The sequence below is a fragment of the Micropterus salmoides genome, unplaced genomic scaffold, assembly GCF_014851395.1.
Source record: "Micropterus salmoides isolate LMB-PRFRI ecotype aquatic unplaced genomic scaffold, ASM1485139v1 Ms_hic_scaffold_9, whole genome shotgun sequence".
In the NCBI taxonomy this organism is placed as follows: domain Eukaryota; kingdom Metazoa; phylum Chordata; class Actinopteri; order Centrarchiformes; family Centrarchidae; genus Micropterus; species Micropterus salmoides.
Genome location: NW_024044681.1, coordinates 32,966,873 through 32,993,121, shown reverse-complemented (window position 1 = coordinate 32,993,121; position 26,249 = coordinate 32,966,873). Strand labels below are relative to the sequence as shown.

General features: G+C 41.5%; 1 protein-coding gene across 3 annotated transcripts in view; it reads left to right on the top strand.

Moving 5' to 3' along the window:
• Window positions 1–26,249, top strand: part of dscama (Down syndrome cell adhesion molecule a) — a 95,008-nt gene that overhangs the window by 20,957 nt on the left and 47,802 nt on the right. For all 3 annotated transcript variants that reach the window (XM_038709394.1, XM_038709396.1, XM_038709398.1), the window contains exons 2-3: window positions 1,226–1,542; window positions 1,689–1,838. In XM_038709394.1, coding sequence (XP_038565322.1) covers window positions 1,733–1,838 — 106 coding nt within the window. In that variant the 5' untranslated portion in view covers window positions 1,226–1,542; window positions 1,689–1,732. The remainder of the gene's footprint in view (window positions 1–1,225; window positions 1,543–1,688; window positions 1,839–26,249) is intronic.

Below are 26,249 nucleotides of genomic sequence, written 5' to 3'. Positions count from 1 at the left end.
AAATTATAATTATGGGAACTGATTCTCAGCGAGTGTTTGACACCACAGCAACAATATAATTGTTACAATGATAGATGACTTATTTAGATCTAAGATGAAACCTTTTGGAAGCAACTGAGGCTATGACAGCTTTTAATTCTGATGAAAGCCACGATGCAAATTAGTTTGTCAAGAGAGAATGTATGGGTGTTTGGCTCTGCAAACACAAAAACAGTGGGAAAAAAAACAGAACAAAGAGGTCCAATAAAACCTTGAAAACACCAATATGATCTTGTGAACATTCTCACTCACACAATTACCTAGCCACTTCTATTATACATATGCTATTTGTGTTTAGGAAGATTACTTAAGCTTGAACAATATTGGGTTCTTCATAAATATGTTTACCAAGAACCCAGAATCCACTGACATGGATTTTTGTTTGGCAGAATAGGATTGTTGTATTTTTTTTGAATGTGTGTGTGTGTGTGTGTGTGTGTGTGTGTGTGTACTGTAGGGCTGATTATGCTGCTGATTTTCTTTCAATTAATCATGTATGAACAGTCAAAAAATAGCAAAATAGTGCTCATCACAACTTCCCAGAGCCCAAGGTGACATCATCAAATGTCTGATTTTGTTTGATCAACTTTCCAAAACTAACAACTAGATTCAGTTTACAATTATAGGAAGTAGAGAAATGCAGTACAGTATTTCATGTGAGAAGTTGGAACTATTTTTTTCACAATGTTTGCATGATAACTGACCGACGCTTTTACTGTCAATCGATTAATCGTTTCAGCTTGCGTGTTCCACGTCATATACACAGATGTGCATGTTTTAGATGAAGGGCGTGGCTACAGACATGCATGTTGTGTAGACAGGTCTGGTGCTCTGCTGGCTCTGTTGTTTTACATCCACTGCTGCTCTCCCAGAGCTTTGCTGCAATGTGTCTTCACAGACAACAAGAGACACACTCCTGCAGCCTCCCTCCACTGCAGTGAGCACAAACACAATGGTCAACTGGGGAAAAACACACTCGGCCTAAATTCAAAGACAAACAGAGATGCAGGATAGCACACTTATGTCAAATATACTAGTTAGTCTGTTATGTGATGGGGTTTAACAATACTGTGTACATTTAGTCAGTTAAAATATTTAAAGAATTCTCACATGGAATCTTCAGGTATTGAAAATTTTAACCGCTTGTCTAACATTTTTGTTTGTAATCTCATTTCTCTCCTTGCAGTTTTCTGTGAAGATCTACGTTCCAGCTTATATTTTGTCAATGCATCTGTGCAAGAGGTAGTGTTTGCCAGCACCACAGGGACATCGGTGCCCTGCCCCGCGCAGGCGTGCCCCCTGTCTCACTGCGCTGGTACCTGGCCACCGGCGAGGAGATCTATGATGTGCCAGGGATCCGCCATGTGCACCCCAATGGCACCCTTCAGATCTTCCACATCCCCCCTTCCAGCTTCAGCAAACTCATCCACGACAACACCTACTATTGCACAGCGGAGAACCCCTCAGGGAGAATCAGGAGCCAAGATGTCCACATTAAGGCTGGTCAGTTTCTCTGCTCCTGAATGTCTACACTTTTGCTTTGTTGCAACCCAAACAATCATGGTCCATTGTGAGGAGTAGCTTTTCTCAGCTCAGTATTAGCACTTTTCCTTCTTATACACAACATAGCTCTTTGTCCCTTCTCCTAGTCCTACGAGAGCCCTACACTGTCCGGGTGGAGGACCAGAAAGCCATGAGAGGCAATGTGGCGGTCTTCAAGTGCATTATCCCTGCCTCAGTGGAGGCCTACATCACTGTTGTGTCATGGGAGAAAGACACAATGTCAATCAATGCTGAAAGTAAGTCATAGCATCTTTCTTCACTACAGTAACTACTGCTCAATGTCTGAAACTTAAAAGTCAGTTTTTAGTTACTGGTGAAGACCTTGTTTGCCTCTTTACTGAGTTGTTCTTGTAAAATTATCCTTGATGTCTCATCGATTGCTATGAAAGATTGATTTGAGTTGATACTTTTTAGAATTTACACATTTTTACCACATAAATTTGATACTGACATGAGATCAAATCATTGCGAGCCATCAGGTCAGATGTGGCTGGAAATCTGCTGAATGGTTTTACAACACAAAATGAAAATTCTGGCTGCTAGATTAAGTTTTCTTGCCGTAGATTTAGATTAAGTGACATGTGAGACTGTGACGTCACAGCAGAGCATGTGCCCAATCAATATAAAGTTGGTGTAAAAACAGGAAACACGTTGGACAGTGATGGAAACACAGACAAGAAATAGCTGCATCTTTTTTCTGCTTGTTGGAAACATGGTCTATTTTATGAAAAATGCTATAACATTAACAATACTGCTGGACTGAGATAGAGGTTCCCAGTTTTGTTGAGCATGATCAGACCGTAGTATGAAAGTTCCATAAAAATGCTATTATTAACAACTCAAATGAAGTTTGTCCTGGCCAAATGACAATTACAAGTTGTGCTTGTCATGTGTTGAGCGTTGTGGCAGCAGAGGAGCGTGTGGTCTGAGTTAACTGTTCGAGTTTTCTGACATGAACCTACCCAAAGGCCTTGTACCAGCTAGCCAGCCCCATTCTGTGTCTGTGTATCCACGTCTGTCTGACCCAATAGCAGTGAGGTCCCGCTCCTCTTCTTCTGCCTGGTCTTCCACGAGAGCGCAGGCTGCCAGCCATGTCACTTAGTCTCAGCGTATTGACCCATTTCTCCGGCTGATAGGAAGCACTGCAGCACTCCGATCATTTAAATCACTTAAATGGAACGCTCGCCTGTGTGATTGTTTCCCAGCCCTGGGGGGCAAATTCACTTTATGTGGGGCATTTAGCAAACTCAATAGACAAGAGCTAATGTCATTTTGCTTTCGGATGGAGGGCAAATGCTGGCTAGCGACGGCTTTTTTTTTTTTTTGTTGACGTTTCACATTTGTCCGCTGAGGCGAAATTGGCCATGTTGAAATCTATAGCAATCTCTTAATTGTACTTAAATGGATTTGCCGCCAGCATGTTTTCAGATATGGGTATGTATAAGAGTTGTGTTGCTGATGGAAGGCTTTCTCATTTCAAATTAATTTGTGTGTTTGGACTTTTTGAACTTATCACTGAATTGTTAAATTGTTTTGCAGTGTGGCTGTAAGTTTTAACTGAATATTTTGAAATGCTGGATCTTAGAGAGAAAAAAAAAAAGTTGCTGCACTATCAAAACAAAGTGTTTATCTTGAGCTGTAAAAATCATCACATCCGTAGCCGTCAGCCATGTAAACGCTGTCAGAAAAATCATCCAGCCACCAATCCACTGCTCTCCTCCGTGCTAAATAATGGATGACGGAAGCCTATGAATCCATGAGCAAATGGTCTTTATTCACGTCTCAGTGCACGCATCCTACTGACGCACCGTCCATTCCCCTTATCCTCTGCTACACACATTTTAAGTGCACTTTGTGTGCGTGTATCCATGTCTGTGAGTCTGTATGCACACTAACTGACAGCTCTACGGAAGATGGCTTAACCCCTCATCTTGATGACCGAGCTTTGACATTTAAATTTTTAATGAGCAAAAATAATATCAACACTTGGACTTCAAACAAAAAACTTTGTGAAATACAGCTTTTCTGTCTCTGACATGAATAATTGAATTGGCATTTCAGTTCGGAAGGTGTAGCATGATGTACAGTGCCCGTCAGACAGGCCATGTGTAAGTCTCACTGGACGTAGACCTTTTTGAGTTGTTGCAGGGTAGACTAACAAAGCACCACTTAAAGAACCCTGGTGTCCATTAGAAAAGAATGGAAAATTATGATGAAAAATGCATTCAGTCAGGACATCCAGTGAAAGTAACAGTATAGCTGTCTGGTATAGTGGTTTTATAGTGGTCTGGGGTTTTAACAGAACCACTGTAGAAAATATCCAACATCTGCTAATGGGGAGGGACATTTTCATTTTCCCTTGCATTTCTTATCAAGAAACTTTTCACAAGTTTTGCTTTTGGTACAAGTTTAATTATTTCACTTCTACCCACTTAGAAAATACAGTACTAAACTAAATCACTTGTTAATAAAAATGTATATTGTTTTGTATTCTATTCTGTGCGGCAACTTAACCAGACAGTGAAGACCGCTCCGTACAGCTAAACTGATTCTTGGACTTATGAGTCACATTGTTCAATGAAATGACTTTAAAATTCTCATTGTAATACAATGAGTGGGGAAATGTTTTGCGTTTAAATAGTGACCACTGCCCTCAGCTGTGACTAACTATAAAAGCAGTTGTGTGTAGCATTTGCTACTTGCTTTGTTATTCAGCAGTAGAAAAGACTTGCAAACATTCATTTATCTATATGAGTGTAAAGGCAAGTTGGGGGAATACATGAATTCAAAAGCTGCAAACCGTCCCAACCTAAGAGGATTTTAGTTATTGTTTAGAAAAGGGGAGCCAATCAGGACCAAGTCTTATCATAATGGGTTTACTGGTTTACTACAGTTTATGGGCACAATGCCGGGAAATCTGTTATTGTATAATAAGACTCTTAAAGAAGGCCTATCGTATCGACCCCAGCTTGTGGTCTATGCCTAGCACCACCAGTATATACTGTTACGCTTTGTTATTAATTTACTTCATTGACAATACAGTATCTATATTGCAATCATAAAGTGTTTTTGTCATTAAAACATTTCACTTCATAATTTTACTATTTCTAGCATTGTTGCTATAAACATGGTGCAGTCAACACATGTGGCCAATCCAAACACAAGCACCAGTAACAAATTTATTTTATAACATTAGCTAAACGCAGAGTCCGACTGCTGCCTCCTGCTTGAGTTAAACCTTGTCAAGATGCCAAACAGTAATCAGAAGTCAGGCTCCAAAAGAAGAACATTTACAAGGTCAGTGAGGAACATTAAATAGAGAAGAGGTGGGTTGTTTTCTATGCATTTCCAGACTATGAAAAAGGATGATTTTGAAAATGTGTGAAAAAGCAAGCTTTAGCTCATATCAGTGGACATCTTGGTCAGATTGGTCTACCACTGTAGTGTACTAGTGTAGTGTGGTTGTGGCACACCCTGACATCCAAGACTTCACAGCAGGCTGATGAACAGCGGCTTTTTCTTATTGGAAAATCAAAACCTGTCAGACAAAACAATGAATAAACATGGATGGAAACACATCATGTAAACCTGCTTTAGCAACAGAACTACTTTTTTCCTTCGAATAATAACAATGGGCAGGATTGCATTTCAGATTAGAGTTGAAGTATTTATATTTTGTCGTGATTTACTTTTAATACAGGTCGTGCATCTTGATCATATGAGATAGAAGAGGTTTAAAAACAGCAAAGAGTTGTGTTGATCCATAACACTGGATTTATATTAAGATGATGCTGAGAAACTGTGTCCTAAACTGTATGTGTGTAATACACCAGAGTTGTTTTGAAATTGCAGGAGTGTGTGTGTGTGTGTGTGTGTGTGTGTGTGTGTGTTTGTAGATGAAGGGTCCTGTTGTCTGGTTGGTGGGTGTCCTATATTACTTTAAAATGCTGTAGCTTGTCTGCTTTTAAAGAAGATGAGAAGGCCCAGAAGACCACTGTGATTAGATTTTGAGTGATTAGCATTAATAAATCTCACCAGGAAGAGATTTAAAAAAGACAAAAACAAAAAGCAACCTTGTACTTTAGTCCTGCACCATGCTTGGTAGAAACGTATGTACTTCCTGTAGGGTTTCTTTACGGGATGCGTTGTGATGGACTGTGGCTGGCTGCGGCTGTGTTGCTGTGCAGGGCCATTCCCCAGGTGCAGCCTGTGCTGCAGTCACTGAGGAGGCCTTGTAGTCATTTGCCTTGGCCTGATGCTGCCTGCTCTGCATTCAGCACCAGTAGGGCCGAGAGGGGGCCGACCCCCCAGCACTACTGCAGAGAATCACACACACACATACAAAAACACACACACTCACTTTTCATTCAGCACACGAGCTAAGCACAAGGGCCGTCGGCCATCACACAGATTCTCTTTGCTCTGCTCAGCCCTCCCTCATCTCTCCTCCATTTTTTGCTCACGCTTTGCACTGTGTTTCTGCCACCATCTCATACACACATATATGAACTATTACCTGGGTAAATATGCCTTTAATGTCTACTTATTTCTTCCACAACAACAGTGAATGAACACCAATGAACCATCGCATTTGGTAGCATGTAGAGACAGATATGTAGATTGCTCTAACACTTTAAGTTTGGCCGTATGCTGAGCCATCTTGTGCATTTCACTTTCTTTCATGTTTGTTGACATTTTGGGATGTGTGTTGGAGTTCTCTCTGCAGCCAGATCCCTGCAGCCATTGCCGAGAGGAAGACGAGCCAGCCGCACTATGTCGGTTTAATTGGCTGTGTATAATGGGTCCTTTGAAGTAAATATCAGAATTACTATCAAAAGGCTGCTGGACGTTATCATGCGTATCCACGGTGCCCGCTGTTTCTGCTCCGTGTCTCCTCCTCCATTTCAGGGCAACTACAAAGCCTGGGCTGGTATGGAGCCATGCAAATGTCTGTTAGTTTAGACCGCAACATTGATGGCAGTTGATGTAAGCCAAACTAAGCTGACCTGTGTGTTTTCAGCTCATCCTTGTCACTAGGGATACAGTCATTCCTGAGACTTTGAGACAGCCGTGTTTGGCCACACTGTGTTAAAAATGTATAGTGTATAATAAATGTTACATTTATTTACATAAATGTTAATTAATGTGTATCTTGGATCAAAGTTTAAATGTGTCACTTTTCTGTGCCCTACTGTAAAGACTTGTCTAGAGCGCAGAATGGGAGGTAATCATTTGCAATATACTGTGTGTTGTAGACTACAGGTAGTGTGGTATAATAAATGTCTTTTGTAGGTAGCAGTCTTGCAGAACGCTTGCTGTCAGTTTTCTATGAATGCGATGTAGGAAGCGCAGCCATTGGCGCAGCACAACCTTGAGCTGGGGGCTGGGGAGGGTGCGTAATGGTTTTACTGGTCCCTATGTGGTGGAGATGTAGAGGGAGAAAGAGGGGGAGAGAAGAGACGGGATAACTAACTCCCTCTCTCTCTCCTCCTCTGTCTCCTTTCCTCTCTCCATCCTTGCCTCACTCTGTCGACAGGCAGGGTTGGGACGCTGACGTGTGACAGGCTGGATGTCGAGTGTTTTTCCAGCATTCACCAGTCTGCCTATGATTGGCTAGAGTATTGTTATTCACACAGAAAAATGGGTCAGGTGGCCTGCGGAGAATGGAATGTTTGTATGGACGGACAGCACACACACACACACACACAGACACACGTACACATGCATACCTGCACATGCATCCCACACAGATAAATAACAGATAAATGAAAATAAATCCAGGTTATGTGGTAAGCATCTCCCATGTTGAATTCGCTGTGTTCTCTCAAAAGCTGCGAGCTGGTTCTCTCTCCTCATACCCAGTAGCAGGGGCTTAGAGAGAAATAAAGGGTTGCACTGAAGGAAAAAAAAACTGGGAAGAAAATCAATACCTGTGTGCATGAATCTGGCTGCAGCTGCCACAAAGCATTATGGGAACATGACGGGTAGATACACTTGGGCTGGGCAGCGTTCAGGCAGTATGATAAGCTATAAGGGTAAAAAAAAACAGAAACACACAATCAAAATATATACATATATAAAAAATTCAAAAAGTGATATGATTTGCAATAATCAGTACAAAGACTGAGAAATAGATAGATTGTGTCAGACCTTACATTGCAAAGATCCTCTATATATATATGCAATTGTTTACAATTATAATAACATGCTTATCAATATGTTGCAAATGTGTCCAGTAGCCCCGTAAAAAAGCTGTAGATTATGGTCTGTGTGCTCACTACATCTGTCTCCAGCCTGCTGCTCCAGTCTCCAGCCTGAGACTGACAGAGATATTAATTAAATTGGCTGATGCCCTTTCTCTCTCTTACTGCACTGGCACTGCAATGATCACACTCCCACCTCCGTACTGTGCTGTTTGCTCACCAATAACCGCAATTTGTTCTTTATTAAACTCTCAGGGCTGGGAACAATTAGGGTGTGATCTGGAGGTGGTGGTGTGTGTGCGTTTGTAAGTGTGTGTTTGCACACGCATGCGTATATTTGAGCGCAGGCAAGAGGAGGAGGGGGGGGGGGGTACTAAACACTGCTTAATCTTTGATAAACAGTGAGGTCTCCTTTGTGCCGCTGCAGTTTGGCACATCTACTCCAGGCTGCTGAGCGCTGTGTTGGGCTAGCTCATGGCTGCTGCCTCCGCAGCTCCCAGACCTGGAAGGAAGCCAGGTCATGCGTGGCTCCCTGCCAAGATACAGATTAGCTATAAGCGCAACATGAGCTAATCATGGAAGGAGCCACCAATTAATTGGCACTTAGACATTCTGTGGACTTTATGGATTTGGGGCTGAGTGTTTTCAGTGGTTCAAAGTGATTGGCATGGATGTCACCTGCAGTTAGATGCTGTCACATATTGGGGGTTTAAAAAATGATTTGTTGTGAGGGTGCATGTATGATAAGGTGAGGTTCTAGCTATAAGCACTCCCCTGAAAGTTGGACACTAAACTGCTGAGAGGGCTGTGCTGGGGCAGGTTGTTTGAATTTAAGGTTGTATGGAGGGATATTTGTCCACAGAGATCACTTCCTGTCTGGGTGGGAGGCGGCAAAATGACATGAATGATGCATTCAGGCTTAAATATCTTTGGAAAGCCAGGTGACATAATCGAAGTTGTGATTTTGGTGCAGTGACCATGATCCTAGCCACTTCACAGCAAACACACATGGCACAAGGATGACAAAACCTCAAATACAGTAAAGCGATAGTAATTTAAACATCTTGCTGTCACTTTGGGAAAATCTTCAGGTATTTAACCAGTTCATTTTTGTATGCTAGATCATCTAAAAAAATCTGCGGTGGATGTGGCAGACACCTAGATGAGCGACAGTCGCAGCGCCGTTGCAACGTCTGTGTTGTTGCCTGCTGAGTGCTACGTGACTGCTCTCTGTCAGCAATAAAAAAAGAAAGGTGATTCCCCCCCACACCTCTCCATCTCGTCCATGTTTAACCCTGCTATACTTTGACGTCAGAGAAATTGTTGGGGGGGGAGGGGGGGGGTTTGCAGGGAAGACCTTTGACTGGCGACAAAGGCTGCCTGAAATCACAGCATCTGTGTAAGAACCTGCAGAGAGGCTGATGTGCATATAAACGTCTGTGTGTGCGTGTGAGAGACAGAGGAGAAAAGTGTATTGGTGTGTGTGTTGGTGTGTAGGAGGAAAGGAAAAGGGGGAGTTGACTGTGAATGGTTGCTCTTATCGCGTGCATGCAGCTGCTGCAGTGTCTTTGAGAGACAGAGGGGCTGTCCATGCATGCCACTCACTCTGCCTATTCACAGCCTCCCTCCCGCTCTATATGCCCCCCTCCTCCTTCTTTCTATCCCTGTCTGGGCTGCATTTTACGGTAAGGAAGTGAGCGAAAAAAAGAGGGGGAAAAAATCATGACTTGAGCTTTAATGCAGACTCACGGCGTGCAGGCCCTCAGTTTCACATCCTCATGTTGATTCTTATAACAAGGGACAGGCAAGAAATGAAATGTCATTGGACATCGTCCTGACTGACGTGTGATTGTCTGCGTGAGGGCCCACCGGTGTCCCCCTTTGTTGACACGGAAATTTTAACATTTCAATAAATCAATAATAAATGGTTGTTTTTGTGCAAAAAGCCAGCAGACCACATTTGTGGCTTGAGCTATTGTTATATTTATTAAGTTTCTTTCCTGTAAAGAAGTAAACGTATAGTTAGATTTGATTAAGTATGATGAAAAAATTTGCATAATAATTTAGATATAAATAACTAAAAGCTAAATTTGCACATAAGTAAAGAATGATTTACCAACCTTAGCTGTCCCACAAGTCAGTCAGAAGATAATAGCAATAAAGATTCCTCCCCCTGCTCCACGATGCTAATCAAAACTACGAATAATGAAGTGAATTCATGCACTGCCAGTATAAAGGTGACCTGTGGAAAGGTATTTCCAAGACGCTTCGCCATGGGAAATCACCTTGATAGATGGACGTCTCAGGCTGCTAGGGAAGTGATATCCCCAAGCAATGCATGTTGCATGCAGAATATCCCCCACACACCACCACCACCACCACCTCACCCATCTTCACCCAGGTGCGCTGTCATGTATCCCTACACTCCTGCAGCAGCATTTTTTCAAGCTGTGATGTGTAACCTTGACTCCAGCAGAGTGGAGGAGCAGATGGTGAGAAAGGATGATGAAGAATCAGGAGAAGAAGAGAGATTTTTTTTTTTTATCTAACATTTTTCCACTATTGAACTTACAAATTAAAAAAAGGTTGTTTTATGTTTATTACCTTCATTTAGTCATGGTCAGTGGAACAATTTATTATTACTAGATTGAAATAGTACAAGATTTGTGTGTGTGTGTGTTTGTAGATGAAGGGTCCTGTTGTCTGGTTGGTGGGTGTCCTATATTACTTTAAAATGCTGTAGCTTGTCTGCTTTTAAAGAAGATGAGAAGGCCCTAACTGTCTAACTTAAAGTGTTTAATATTTTGGACAATAGCATATAAATGTTTTGCAAAAAATATGAAAAGGAAATTTGTTAGATATTTAAGGCCAGAAAGAAATACCAAAGCTGCATATTTTCTGTTTTATAAAGGTTTCATCTGATTTATTTACATTTACAGTTAAACAATTTTTTTTTTTTATATTTTAGGAATGTGTTAAATTTGTCATTTAATAAAATACAACCTAAAACAGTTACATTTATTGTAGACTAATTATTGTGATTATAACCAAGACTTTCTTGCTATTAAAATGCAAGATTTAAAATTATTATGCAGTATTTCGTTCAAGATTTATTTAGATGTTTGAACTGAATGGCTTGAAAGAATTTCACTTTAAATGCCAACTCCTAGTATTGAAAACATTAAAAGAACATTTTCTATTGGTCTTGCCAACCAACTCTTATTACATTATTTTGTCTAAGGTGGGGAAACCAAATTTTTTGGAAATGCTTGCATAATCCTTTAGTTCCACTCGGCAACTATAGAGGGAGATACAATAAAGGAGGAGTCTGTGTAAAAATAATTCATAGGACAAAGAAATTAAACTGATAAGTGAACACATGAAGGGTCCTTTGCATAATCCCAGTTAATCCATAGTGCTGAATCTAAAAATATCTCTAACTGCCTTCAGAAAGCAAGGGAATAATGTTAAATTAGCATGTTCGGTGCTCTTTCTGCAGCCATTGAAAACAGGTTTTGTTTTTACATTGCATTGTACCACAATAACAATGATAATAATAATAAAATAAGAGTGCACAAAATAAACAAATGCAAGAAAAATCAGATAAAACAGTTATATTTATTTGTAAAGATAATTTAATTTGAAGTGTGTGTTTGGTGAACAAGCGGTGATGAACCCCAAATAGATTTTTCTCTTGCATACAGTAAATAGTCATGTTGTTGCTGAGGGCCTGAGTTGACGCTGTCAGCTCAGCCTGATTGGCCGGGGCTTGCTATGACTCGTCGTGCGTTTGGCCAATGCGGTTTGCTGGGTTCCAACCCCCCCCCCCTTAAATAAATTGCCTGGAGAAACTGAACAAAAAATTAGAGAAAGAGAGAGAGCCTTTCATCTAATTGAGAAGCTCATATTAGCTGTGGTGGGAAGATAAGCTCCTCTCTCTCAGCAGCTATTAAGCCCACTGTATGTTAGCCAGTTTCTTCTCTTTTTTTCATCCAAGCTGGGGGTTTTTAAGCTGTCACCTATGTGCACTCAGTGTTAGTGAGGTGCTGGTTTAAAGTTAAATGTGTAGTTCACAGCTGTGTGTGTTTATCTTTGTGTGTCCCAGGTGTGTCTGCCAAGCTGCTGTAACTCCAAAATGGAAACCAGATCATGTGACCGTGTGCAGCCATTTAGACACAAAGGGAAAGACACACACACACACACACACACACATTTTCCTAAGTTCATCAGCTTTGTTTACTAATTTTGGCACCCTCCTACACTTGTGAGCACAAATGTTTTGTAAGAATATACTGTGTCTCAGTAAACTGTGAGATGAAATTTCCTTTGGCAAATCCAAATATTCAGGTAGCCATTAAATATACTAACTATATATAGAAGAAATAACTTCTGACATGCTTCCTTTTTTTAAAAAAGAAATTAATAATGTGATGTGGCTGTTAAAAAAATATATCATGTGTTTAAATGTAACTATACATTTAAAAAAATGGATGTGTGTTGTCCTCAGTGCGTGTGAGCGTGCAACATTCAGTAAGTGTGTCATGCGTCAGTTAATGTGTCCTAAACATATGTTCTAATTGACATTGTGGATAAACCTCTGCTTGGGTTTATCTTGTGGTCTGATTCTTGGGGTGTAGACGTTCTTCCTGATTACATTGTGTCTTCTAGTGCCTTGATCCCTTTAGCCCCCAAACCAGGATTACATTTCCACAATATAATCCTGGTTGAGCGGCCCGGGGGTCACCACAACCCCCAAATGTCTTGGTTTGATGGTGATACTGTTAGACTGTTGGAGTGTGTGTGTGTGTGTGTGTGTGTGTGTGTGGGGGGGGGGGGGCGCAGCAATCAAGTTGTGGTTTACTGCCGATTTGTTAATCTTCTCTTAAAAAGAGTGAGGAAAGAAGGAGACCAGTAAAAGGTTTGCTCTGTTCAGACTGCTGCTGCTGCTGCTGCCTCTGCTGCTCTGGCTTACTGCCTCTTTCAGTCCAAGGCAGCCATTTTGTGTCAGCCAGTCTGTGTTGCTAGAACAGTGTTGGTTCTCAGTTCACATTGAAAAGACGGGCTGATCCCCAAAAGATTTTTGATCCCTAACCAAGGCATTTTTTTCAGCTTTTAAGGAGGACCTTTAGTGAAATGACGCATGATTAATGTGGTGAAGGCCCTTTAGATATTGTAGAGAAAAAGGACAAGGTGATACAGAACACTTGGGTTGTATCAGTCCAGTTTCAGTGACTGCTTGTTAACACATTAGATAAAGTGAAACACTTGCGATCAAATTCACTATGCCAAAGCGGCACAAAACAAGCACAAAAACATTAGCATCCATGGAGAATCCATGTCAGTAAGCCCTCCCTTCTACACACACACACACACACACACACACCTCTCCAGAAGCAGGTGCACTGCTCTTCAGCTACAATCATCCTTCTGGAACTCAAATAGTTCCTTATCTGTGTGAAAGTAGTGGCGCTGTAGTGTGCCTGTGTAGGGCCTGAGCAAACACACTGTCTGTGTAAGTGATCGGGCGGCCCATTCAAAGAGGCCCCATAATGGCCAGTTTATTCCAGCCTTGTTTGCTCTGTGTTTTGTGGCTTTGGCGTCTGGCAGATGGGCCATCAGGGATTATACCTGCTAATGAAGAGAGGCGGAAGAGGGTAGAGGGTGCGGGGGTGCATGGGGAGACGGTTTACCACAAGGTATGAAACTACTGGTCCTTCACTTGAACTCATCGGACTGAATGTGTTTTTAAGTTGACAGTTCATGAGATCTTGTTTATATCTTAACTGAGTATATCTGAGTTTGTTTGTGATTTACAGGCTTTTGACTGCATAGTTTATCTTTTTAGAGCTTTTGTGATTCAAGTTAACTGGCTATAGATGCATTAGCAAATGTCAACACATCTTGGGACACATCCTCACTGTCCATCACCCCAAAAAAGATATCTGGACAGTGAGGTTGAGACGAGGTATGCTGGGTCCCACAGACCCATACTGGACAGAGATGCACAATGACAAGCCCCTGTGATTACACAAGGCATATGTCCAGACAGGATGGCTTAATCCTGACAACACCCCCAACCCCCCACGACCATACACACACTTGCACACACGTAGTCCCCCCTCCCTCTTCACCCCTTAACATATGGAGATGGGAGGAATTAGCACAGTGGAAGAAAATAAAATGAGTTAAAGAAGCTAGCAGCTTAGATCCAATAGTATTTGTTCTTGGGTGACCCATCTGTGAGTTTCTTAGAAGTAATGCACGCGTGGAGGAAAGCTTTTTCTCCTTTATCTTGTTCTTGCCTCTTAAAATAACAAGAAAAACACATTTGCATATAATGCAGAGTTAGATTACATTTTTCACAAGCACTTAATTTGCATCTAGTTCAGTGATTAGGGATGAGTATTGTTGTGTTACATTGTTTTTAAGATGCACAATTTTCAGGACCACACCTTCCACAAGCAATAGCCTGACCCCGACGGGCTCCTTGTGTGACCCCACCAACACGCCCCACCCCAGACTCAGCCCAGATCTTGTTCAATAGGATTAAGCTGGCTACCTGCCATTCAGTGGCTTGGACAGGACCTCTTATCTCCTGTCCTCAGATGGTTGCCAAGAACAACATAATGCAATGCGACCTACATTAAACAATGCCACATGCAGGTTTAGTACTGGGCCTATATCTTATGATCAGTGTAGGTATTGTCTTCCTGATGCTGATTTCCATGGCTAAGTACAGGTTACTAGGCCACTTACATGCCTAATTGGGATTTAATGACTGGCCCCATGCTAAAAGACATTCAGGCTCAAGCCAATTAAATGTTTTGATGCCAGCCATGGCCGGTGATGTGTATCAGTGGGTGTAAGTTTATGTGTCTGGACATGTGTCTGTCTTGTATAGGTCCTCTATACTTCTATGCAAACAGAGCAGTATATGTATGCAATTACGTTAAGATTCCCCACCCAAACTCAATACACAAGTTTTGTCTAAGTATTTAGTGGGACGTGGCCCTGATGCTCCGTGTTTGTATAGCGCCTTTCTAGTCTTTGCGACCACTCGCTCTTTTACACTACATCACATTCACCATTCACACACATTCATACACTGAGCCTAAGTGCTCAAACAGAAACTAACATTCACACACATTCATATGCCACCAGGGGCAATTCGGGGTCCCGCTCTACCTCCTGAGCCACAGCCACCCATGTCCTCCAAAGCACATGTGACATGTCTCGATCACCCTCCTGTACTCTCCCTCGAAGCAGGGTCACCAATTCAGTGGCGTAAGAGGCTTTGTGGCCAAATCCCCTGTTGATCTTCATAAAGTTTGTGTCTTACAATTAAGTACAGATGGTTTGCAGCTGGTTGTAAGGCTAGTAAATAACTTGGGCCTCTATTTTCGCCGGGGATTTGGTGGGGTAATCCCTCTCTCTGACAGTTTACCAGATTCAAATCAGTCTGGGCTTTGCTTTCCTTCCTCGACTACTTCAACCATTTTTTTCTCTCCTCCTATCCCCCTCATTCCATCAAAAGCTCCTTATCCTCATTTGAATATGCAATCATTTAGAGGGAGCACACACATGACATGACTGTATCTCAGAAGAGCGACGTGGGTGGTGCAAGAATCTCACTCAATTAACCTCTTTCAGTCTGTAAACTCCATAGTATATAATCGTTCATTTATGGGACTATGGACGGATACTGAGAAATCCTTTAAGGGCAATGTAGACCCCAGGAAGATTAGCAACTGCTATGGTAGATGCTAATGGGGATCCAATAAAGCTGCCACAATGTATGATCATACAAATGCATATGTTTCAGTTGCTCTCATTTACTTGTCTAATGAACAGAGGGTCTATTAAGCAAACTCCATTAGCCTGACTGTCAAATAATTATGTTCTTTCTAAAGAAGCCAGAGATTTTTGTTTCCCTGAAAAAGACCTACCACGAACTCGGCATTTTTTAACTGGTTGCAGGTTTATTATAAAAGATTAAGACACCCTTGAGTTGCAGGAAACAGGTAAGAAACAGGTTTTATTTGCCTGTCTTGAGTTTTAGAATGTTCATATTTCCAACACTGCTATCACCTGAAAAAATCACAGTACAGAAGTACACAATGACATTATTAGTATTCTTTAGCATTCCGCCATATCATCATAGTTTGTATAATGCATGCCAGTGTGCATAGAGGACCCCTGTTAAGCAGATCTCTCTCCTGGGACGGAGCAGGGGCCCAGAGGAAGGCAAAGCCTAATGAGGACATAGTTACAGCACTCACACATCCTGAGAGCTGTGATCATCGAATGGTAAAAAGCAAATGCTCCCTAGGAAACAGCTTGACCCTGCTACTCCTTGTTTCCCCATCCTGCCATTTCTATTATTCAAATATATTTATATATTTATGTCATTATTTAACCGCTGCAAATGGAAGTAGCCGGCACAGCAACACCTCATCTGCATAAGAGAGTAGCTAACAGCCCTGGTAGCGCCTCAGGATACAAACAGATGGGAATGTTTAGCAACCTTACCCACCTGCCCCTCCCACCCAAAACACACATGCAGCAGAACACCCCCCCACACACACACACACACACACTCACACACCTCCTCGACCTGTTCTTCCCCACCTCTCCTCTACCCTTTTTCTCCCTGTGCACACCTACCACTCACCACCCCTCCGCCAAATGTTCAGTTAACCTGTCACTTCGCATTGCCTAAAATTCAAGATGCCATATGCCTCGCTCTGACTTCTAACCCCGCACCGCCGCTCTTCCCTGTCTCCTTTATGGTGACATGAAAGTCCCCCTTGAAACACGAGGACGTCTCTCCTCTGCTGTTTGATTCAGAACGCCTGGCTGAGATCACAGCGATTGCAGGCGTTGCTTGTCTTGTATAATAAAAGCAGTCACTTAGCGCTACACGCCACAGTAGGAGTGCGTTTTCCACAGAAGCATCGGTGAGACTTCTGATGATCTACCTGGGTAAATACAACAACTTATGACGTGCCATCCTCGGGTTTGTGTAATACTGGGTCGTGAAAGAGGAAAATGACTGATGTGTGCAACATCTGACACAGAGCTCATTTGGTCTCATCAGCTGGTTGGGGGATGAATTTAAATGTTTCATTTCTCGCCTAGATTGACTGATTGTTGATGCACTGACGAGTGCACAATAAACTCCGGCAGCCCAAGAGCTTGTCCTGTGTTATAACACCTAACAAGTCTCTACTGTGAGCTTTGGCAGTCCTGTCCAGTGAATTCCAGGCCATTTGCCCTTGCACAGAGGGCAGCTCCCAGCAGGCCTGGCCATAGTGACAGTTTGTTGTTGTTTATAAGGTCATCCCCACCATAGGGGGCAGCATATTCATTACACCCACCCCATGGCTCTGTTTGTCTCTGGCAGTCTGTTTCTCTGTGGGCTCCTGTCATAAGGTCAGAGAGTACTTAGTATCATTCTCGTCTTGTCTTCACAACAGGCCAGCAAAGTCCTCACTCCTCTGGAAAGAGTTAAAAGGTTAATTGGCCTCATCTAAGCAAAAATGGGATGTTTACATTGAGAAATGGGATCAAATCTGTTATACTCAGATTGTCCTGCATGCAGGTATAGCAAGATTCAGGCAGAATATTGAAATTAGAGCTGCAGTGATTAGCTGATCAATTACTAACTTGATAGAAAATTAATTAACAGTTGATTAATCATGTAAATTGCTGCTTTGCTTCTCATTTATCCCACAATTGTCAGTTGTAGCCACATTGGCTGCACTTTACAGTGATACTATGTAACATTTTGTTGAACAGCTGGAATAATTATGGAATAATAGTGAATGCCTGCATAGTTTAACAGTAGCCAGTCATCATGAAGTCAGTGAACTGACTCTGTCATGTCAGTTATGCATCACTATCTCTCTAAAGTTAGCTAACATTATCCACCATAAGGTGCTAGTCATACCGGACAAATAAAGCAGCAAAACCTTTGAATGTGTTGAACTGAGCAATGGTGTAATAGAATAAACAGATAATCGGTTAATTGAGAAAATAAGATTAAAAGATTCTGAAAATAAACGTTAGTTGCGGTCCTAATTGAAATGATTTACAATCAAGTCATACATGCATGTAAGTGCAATGTATATATTATAATTTCAATGCCCGTACCCAGCAGTTGAACCCTTATCAGTGGTAATTTTCAATTCAACAATCACTTGCAGTGTGTAGTGTTGGGAAAGGGAAACACACAGAATGAGAGAGAGAGAGAGTAAGGAGGTGTCTGAGAGTGGGAGCAGCAAGCTAAGTGAGGTTGTTAGGAGGAAGCGCTGACAGTCCAATCCAGCACGACCATTCAAAAGACAGCTCCTTTTGTTTCTGCCTCCCTTTCTTCTGCCACAGTAGAAAAAAAAGAGGGTGAATCTCTGTGTGCGCAGTAACCCACTGACACCTCCCTCTGATCTGCCTCCTGCACTCTACCTCCTCCACCCCACCCTCTGCCACCACCGCCCTCCCCTCCCTCTACTACATCCCTTCACCAGCACTCGCCTCTCTCCACCTCCTCTCCCTCCACCGCTCTCTCTCTCTCCCTACCCTATGCATATGCCATTGCCTAAGAGTCACTCTCCTGGTTGCCACAGTAACCAGCTCACCTCTCTCTCCCCCCCTGTCTTTCTCCCTCTCACAATGCACCTAAACTGGAGAATCTGTCTCAGTCTGACAGAGACAGAGAGAAGGGAAATTGGGGGGAGGCATATTTCAGATTGCTGTTGCACAATTGTCTTCCTTTCTACAATTCTTATCTATGCACGCACCGCCTAGCAGACAAGGCAAGGCAAGAGAAAAGGACGTGGGGAAACACAAGCAGGAGAGAATAAAGACTTGAAATAAAAGAGTTCTGAATGAGAATATGCAGAGACAACATCGCGTACAAACCAGGTGGTCATTACATTTGCAGCACCAGTGGCACCACTGCTAACACCATTATCCACCTGCTCCAGTCGTATTTCCCATCCCCCTTCTCCTCCATGTCAGTCCTCCCACCTCCTTCATCCCCCTCTCCTCTGCCTTGTCGTCTGTGAGTGGCAGTCCGGTGGTGGTGTTGGAGAGTCTGCTCATACAGCGTGATCCCTTAGACAAGTCATTCAGCACCTGAGCGCTCCCCCTCTTTGTCTGTGTGTCTGTCTATTACTGTCTCTCTGCCTCTAAATGTGCCCAATGCCCAATTACACTCTCATTACCTCCTAATTACTCTGGACACAACAGCAACTGGTAGCACAATCACAAAGAGAGCAGAATGTAAATCAGCTACATTCATTCTGACATTATTTGTGGAACTTTTTTTTTTCCACTGGGTGGTGGCATGTTAAATGTTCCCCCTGTGATTGTGGTAATTTAGAGCAATATGGTAATAGGGGTGCTAATGGCTATTTCTCCTCTCACCAGACGCTGTTTTTGTCCTTTCATGAGCTGTTGTTGGCTAAATTACATTGAAGGATTAATTGGGGATTTTAGATCACGGGCGTCACAGTTGATGAATGATAAAAATCAGCTCAGTGATCATTGATTATCACTTTTCAGAGCATGCATCATAAATCAGACCGTCATCGGCTCATGCTGTTTTATTCATATAAGCTAAATAAGAATAACAGGGCTCACTTGCTCTTAAAAGGCACAAGCTGTGATTTGTGTGCGATTACTGTCAAGCTAGGAAGTATTTTTTCAGATTTTCTTGATACATGTACACGTGTATGAAGACTGGTCAGTATTTCATCTGTATGTTAGATGTAGGTCACCACTAGAAACTGCACAGAACTCAAGTCTTCTGCGCTCTGCATTAGGAATGACACATAAGCGTTTTCTGATCTGATCGCCTTATCTGCAGGTCAACATCATTTGTAAAACTGACAGTTGGATTAGGTTTACTCACAAAAATGACTTGGTGAGGGTTTTGGAAAGATCAGGGTTTGGGTTACTCAAGTTAAGGGGACCTTTCTCTTCATGATTACAATAATTTTTAGGCAATGATCGTAGTCATGGTTAAAAGAAACTAACACTGGCTGTCAGTAGGAAACAGTAAAGGAACCGCAGCTTCTACCGATCTATCCACGCCGACCTCCTCCCTCTGTGAACTCTGTGGCTCTGAAACAATGTCACACTATCTCCACCTTTGCTTCTGGCCGCTGGAGGTCTAAGTCATTGAATGGAAATGCGGCGTTTTTGGACATTTGCTGATACTAAAATGTTTTTCTTGAAGTTTATTTTTTGGGTTAGAAACAGGGAAAGTAGTACATGACAATCACAATGATGATCCATTTAGGTGTCACAGCTGCACTTGGCTCTGACTGTCTTTGTCTTTCTCTTTGGCTACCTCAGTGCATGTTCCTGTCTCTGAAGACCTTCCTGATTTGCTCGAGTTTCTCTCTGAGTCCAGTGATTTGAAAGGTTTTTACTAAACAATCTGCAGCCACTCTGCCCACACAACTGCTTTAATTGCGAAGTTGATCTTTTGCCAGACACTGCTCTCCTCCTCAGTGAAGGCTGCACACCTTTATGGGTCTGACAAAGTAGCCATGGAAGAAACCTGCCACTGCTTTCAGTTATCCTTCATCATCTCCAGTTGGTTCCAACTTTTTCTTCATGGAAATCAACCACTTAACTGCTTACAGTAGCAAAATACAGACTCCAATACAGACATCCGTTCTGTCATAATGTGTCTGTTGTGTTTCATAAACAGCCAGTGATATGGTCAGTCACTGGTTTACATAGACGTCAATGACATCCTCATCTTATCTAAGTAGCTAATAGGACACATCAGCCAAGGCTTTCAGCTGTTGCTTCAGAATCAGCTCGTCAAGGTGGAAACATTTGTCAGTCATGTTTGCAATACTCCCCTCCAATGTTCCATCATCTCTAATGGCCATATACAGACAGATCCAGCCGAAGTCCAAGCAGTTACCTAGTGTAGCTCAAAAGCAACAGTTGCAAGTATTTACAGTTATTTGCAATCACAGTACTTATATTAGGTTTGCGTTTCCCAGCTTAGAAATATTGTCTCTAATTTTTTGCGATGGTGGTGGCATGGCTTTAAGGATGCCATGAAATGTTGTACAGAGTCCTAATAACTTTACTGATCTGCGTGGTGGTGGTGAACATGGGAAACAATATACCTTTTTAGCATGAGTGAGCAATGCACAGTGGTCACACTGGCTGATGTTAACGCTGGTCCATAAAGTCAATTAATTCTTTAAAACAGGGATCCTTCTCTTGAGTGTCCATCCATCCATCCGTCCCGCCTTCCTCCACCCATGCAGGCTGGTGTCTGGTGTTTATGGGCTCCCTCAGCAGGCGGGGTTGTTTAACGAGGGCAGGGGGACAGTGTGGCGCTAATTGCTGTGTGTGATTTATACCAGGCTGGGACCAGGCAGGAACACAGGCAGACGATGGTACTCTGAGAGCAGCTGCTTCGCCCAATATTTACTTAACCCTCCGCTGGTGGGCCTGGCACTAGTGCCACTGACGATGGGTCTGTGGGGAGTCATTTCACTGCTTAGTATTATGTACAGCAGCAGGATTGGGGCAATGTTTGGGGACCGGCTCAAAGTGGGAGTGGGAGCCGTATGGAAGGGTAGATTGATGCAATTAGAAGGAAGATTGTGATTAGTCTCCTGACAGTTTGGCCGAGCAGGAGGAATTGTTGCTAGGTGACATAATCGCAACCGTTTTTCAATATTGTAGAATTTATTTTTTTAAGGCATCCTAACTGGGTATCCACTTATAACAATATGCACAATTTATAAAAAAAATTTAAGAGAAATATGTAGCACAAGTATTTCACCACAAAGATTTTTTTTCTGCATGAAGAATCAGAGGATTCCTCAATGCTGATTAGTAGCACTTTGAGTGTTACACATTGAGCAGCATGATTTGTACAGTGCTCACTCTTCTGTCATGTGTTAGCAGTGATAGACACTTCCATCCCACGCCTGTCTGCCTGGCTCATCTGGAGTGATAGTCTGAGACATCTTGGGGTTTGCATCTGCAACTCAATTAGTCACACCTCAAATAAATTAGCAGCAAAAGGTGCCAAAGATCAGTTCAAGAACTTCAATCATATCCAAATAGTCACACCTTGTGTGAGCTTAATGATCCATTTACACTTTGGAAAACCCCAACACTTGATCATGTTCACTCCATGAACAGCCACATGCAAGACCAAGACCATGGAAGCAAAAGACGAGTGGAAAAATAAAGGAGGGGAGCCTTATTCTGTCTCCACAGCAACAATGATTGATATTCTTCAGGTGGAGCAGCTGTCAAGCGACCTGACCGCTGCAAGCTAATGCTCTGTGGGGGGGAGAGAGAGGGGGAGGAGGAGGAAGGAGAGGAGGGAAGGGAAGGGAAACACCAAGTAAAGAGCAAGAGATGAAAAGCATGGAGACGGGGGACAGCGACAAAGAAGGAGATGGGGGGTGGGGTGAAATTAAAAAACGATGATATCAAGGAAAGGAGAGATTTTTGTGTTTCCATTGTAGGAAAGGTGGTGGCTGCTCTGAGAATTTGATTGCGTAGTAGTCGAGTTGTCCTGTAAATGATGGGTGTGTCTCCATTCTCTCTGCGGAGATGTAAAAGGGATAAACGGTGTGTAGAGTCAGGTTGTTAAAGACTTCTCTTACCGTTGCAGTTAGTCAGACATGTGTTCAGTTTATTATAAAAGATTTAATTCAGTTTGTGTCATCCTCTTTGAATGTACTTAATGTTATGCAGTTTATTTAATTGCAGTGCTCTTGGAAAATATCACTCCTGAAGCCCGTGGCCTAAATGTATTTTAATGTGACATATTTTTAATCAGATGCCACACAATACTCTATACAATACATTTTGTCATTGTCTTTGACATTAAAATTTGCCAAATTGTTTTTTCCAAAACATATTGGTGTCTGAATCATCCTTAAAAATAATTTTCTTCACGCGTCCTCTAAATCTGCGTGTCCAGCTGGACCAATAAATGCACGTAGGTCTCAGTGAAACGACCTAATCTAATTGTTACTACGGCACATTCTGAAACCTTTAAAAGGAAGAAAAGCCATTCCTGCCTAGAGTGAGGATCGACCCGCAGGCCCGCCAAGAACTTTCCTCAGTTTTTTCTTTATATTCATGGAGAAGATTCATAATGCGGTCTCTGTCAAGAATTGTTTATCGGTTTACATCTGTAACCATAAATACTCCAACATGTATACGGAACTACAATGTTTCAAGAGATCCTCATAAATATTGTCTGTTTTTGCAACTACATGTTTTATCTTCATTCATCAGAAACATGTTAAAGCAGGTAAACCAGGCAGCAGCTTGTATAAACAATATAATGAGCTTGATAATTAGCTGTTATGAGGTGGGATGGAGATGCCCATTTAGTCTCTCTGTCTTTCTCTCTAGCTTGCATCTGTTTCTGAGTAATGAAAAAGTGTGTACATGATCATTTAATTTTGTGAGGTACACTTATAGAGAATTACAGGAGACGAGTACAGAGTGCACATCTACACTGTGAAGCAATAAATCCTTTTTGTTCCAGATTTGTGTGGATAACTAGAACTAAGATCTTTACCAGTATGAAATATGTAATATTGTTGAAGTTTTGTAAAGTCAGAAATTACCAGAGGGGGGAAATGTTAAAGTATTATTACTATTTTAAGGGGTTGGTGAAAACAAACAAATTCAATTTATTAAATCTTTACAGGGGTTGGTATTTATCATGATTTTCTTCTGGAGTATTTTCATTCCATTATATTTATCCGTCAGCTATGGTTACTTAGAAAAATCTATAATGTGCAAAAAAAATACAATGCAATGTCATACAGTAAATTAAACCACCAAACACTTTAAACAATAGCTGGAATTAGCTACAACATTAAATGCTGCTTATATGTTAATGTATCAGTAAAATAATAATCCAGTGATATAGTATGTAGTAATATAACTCTGACAGAGACCATTTGGTCTCCATTGTGAAACAGTTAGTAGTAACAATTATGTGAAAATATGAATGCAGGATGTTTATTTGTAATGGAGTATATTTTACACTGTAGTCTTACTACTTTTACTTAACTGTTAACCAGGCAGAAGTGAGTTGTAAAAAATATTATAATGTTATAATTTATGTTATTTGCAACCAAGTAAAACATTTCCAAATAATATTTTTAATATTTTGTTTATTTCAGATTTTTCGAGTTGCATCTCCCAGGATACGTTGCCCTATTAAGATCAAAATAGTTAACATTTTAATGTTTCATTTCATGAAGAGAACAGAACAGAACCACTTATACCACACAAACTAGTTTTTAAAATTATTTAAATCAAAATATAGGCCTCCCAGAAGACCTGTACCATAATTATGCTATTCTGTGTGTATATAGATCTTAAAATGAAAAATCCACTGTTTTAGGTACTGTGGATTGCTCATACAGGTACTGAACACCATGGTGACTCTTGAGGTACAAAGTGGCATTGCGGGCAAGTACAGACTAAAGTTAGCTGGTTAGCGTGCTACCTTTAGTATATATCACAACCATTCAAATGATGACAACCAGTGATCATATTGCATAAATATGTTATTCCTTTCCAATTCTATTGATATTGCAAGTTAATGCTTGGATGTTTTACACTATAATTACTGTGGATTGCACTTTCTTCAAGATGGTACATATCAATGGCCCTCAATATAAGCCCTGTCACCTAAATCCCTTGGCTTTGTCCTCCTCCACCTCCTCCTTTTCAAAAGAGCTACCCTCACTCGCTGACTCTATCTCCATGATTTCCTCATCTTCATCACTGGAGTCTGAGTCTGAGGAGCTTGATGGGATGTCCTCTATTACAGTGGTTCTCAAAGTGGGGTCCGGGGGGACCCCCAGGGGTCATTGAAGGGTTTCCAGGGGTTCCCCAGCAAAAAGGGGAATACTATTTTCGTTATAATTCTATCCATCCAAAAAGCCCAGTGACAGAATGTCTGACTATATTAGTCATGGGTTTCATACACTTTCTGTAATAAAATATCTAAAAGCAAAAATCCAGATGGGGGACCCTGGGACAAAGTCTTATAAATTGGTGGTCCGTGGTCTAATTTGTGTTAGTTTATGGGTCCCTGATGTGAAAAAGTTTGTGAACCACTGCTCTATCACTCTCATCCTCTCCCTCACTTCTATAACATTAATCGCCTTTCTGCTGCCATAAAATGAGCCAGCTGGGATGCCCTGCAGGAAAAAATATGGTTATACTGTCATAATCTTCATACCTGTGCATGATAATATCTGTTAGGGGTGGGAATCACTAGAGGATTACCAAAAAGTAATGTACTATATATATAACAAAAGATCAATACTTGACGTCCATGCATCGATCCCCCCCCCCCCCCCCCCCCACTCCATAGACACAATTACACCATATTTCTTCATCAGCATATTAAGACAATATTCATATATACTTTCATTAATTTATATATTTTTTATTGAAAATTAATATATGGAATTTATAATTACTTATGTCATGGTCAGCATGTCCTGCACCTCTGGCGGCCATGGTGATTTTTGATCAGGCTGACTAAACAATAACTGGTAAACTAAACCAAATCATGTGACCAAGATACAAACACCAGGCAAGACTGTTGATAAATTGTAAGTTGATTGGTTAAAACCTTTAATCATGTCCTCTAGATGATGTTAAACAGTATGTATCTCCTGGTGCACGCTGACTGCTTAAAGTATATTATGTCCTCCACAACCTTGAGTCACTTAGTAGAACTGTGTATGTGTCAAATCAGTTTTTGAGATATATGATCTCCTAATTAAATGTAATGCATTATTATAGATTAAATCTCTGCATTAGATATTGTGGCTGGTGAGACCTGAATGTTGGAGTATGTTGTATGTTGTAAGTAACTTCTCCCGCAACAAAACTAACAGGGGAGTGAGAGAGATGGAGTGGACCATGGGTTTGCAGTGTTTATAAAATTGTTCAAATTAGCTCCACCTCAGCCAGCGACATTATAATTTATAATGCTACAATTTAATGCATCAATAATAATATACTATGTTATAGATAATTTCACTTGTTTCCAATATATTTTATTTCGTTTTGTGTGTTTTTATTTTAATAAATGACAAAGTAGTTTGAAATAATGCACTGCAATGATGAGCATTAGAGATTAGTAAAATGATCTTGCTCGATTGTCAGACTCTGACTCTCATTTTATGAAAAATATGGTTTTACGAACTGAATACTGGAGCAAATGTCATGTCAAGATGTAGTTTCTGTAATGTTGTGGATGGAGGCTGTTGCTCCGGGCCATAATCAGACAGGGTGACTCATTAGAGAGCAGCACTCTGTCTCTTCACTTCCTTCTACATAATCACTATAATGTGTTTTACAGTCTTTCATTTATAGACGTTCTCACAGCATGTCAGAATGGTT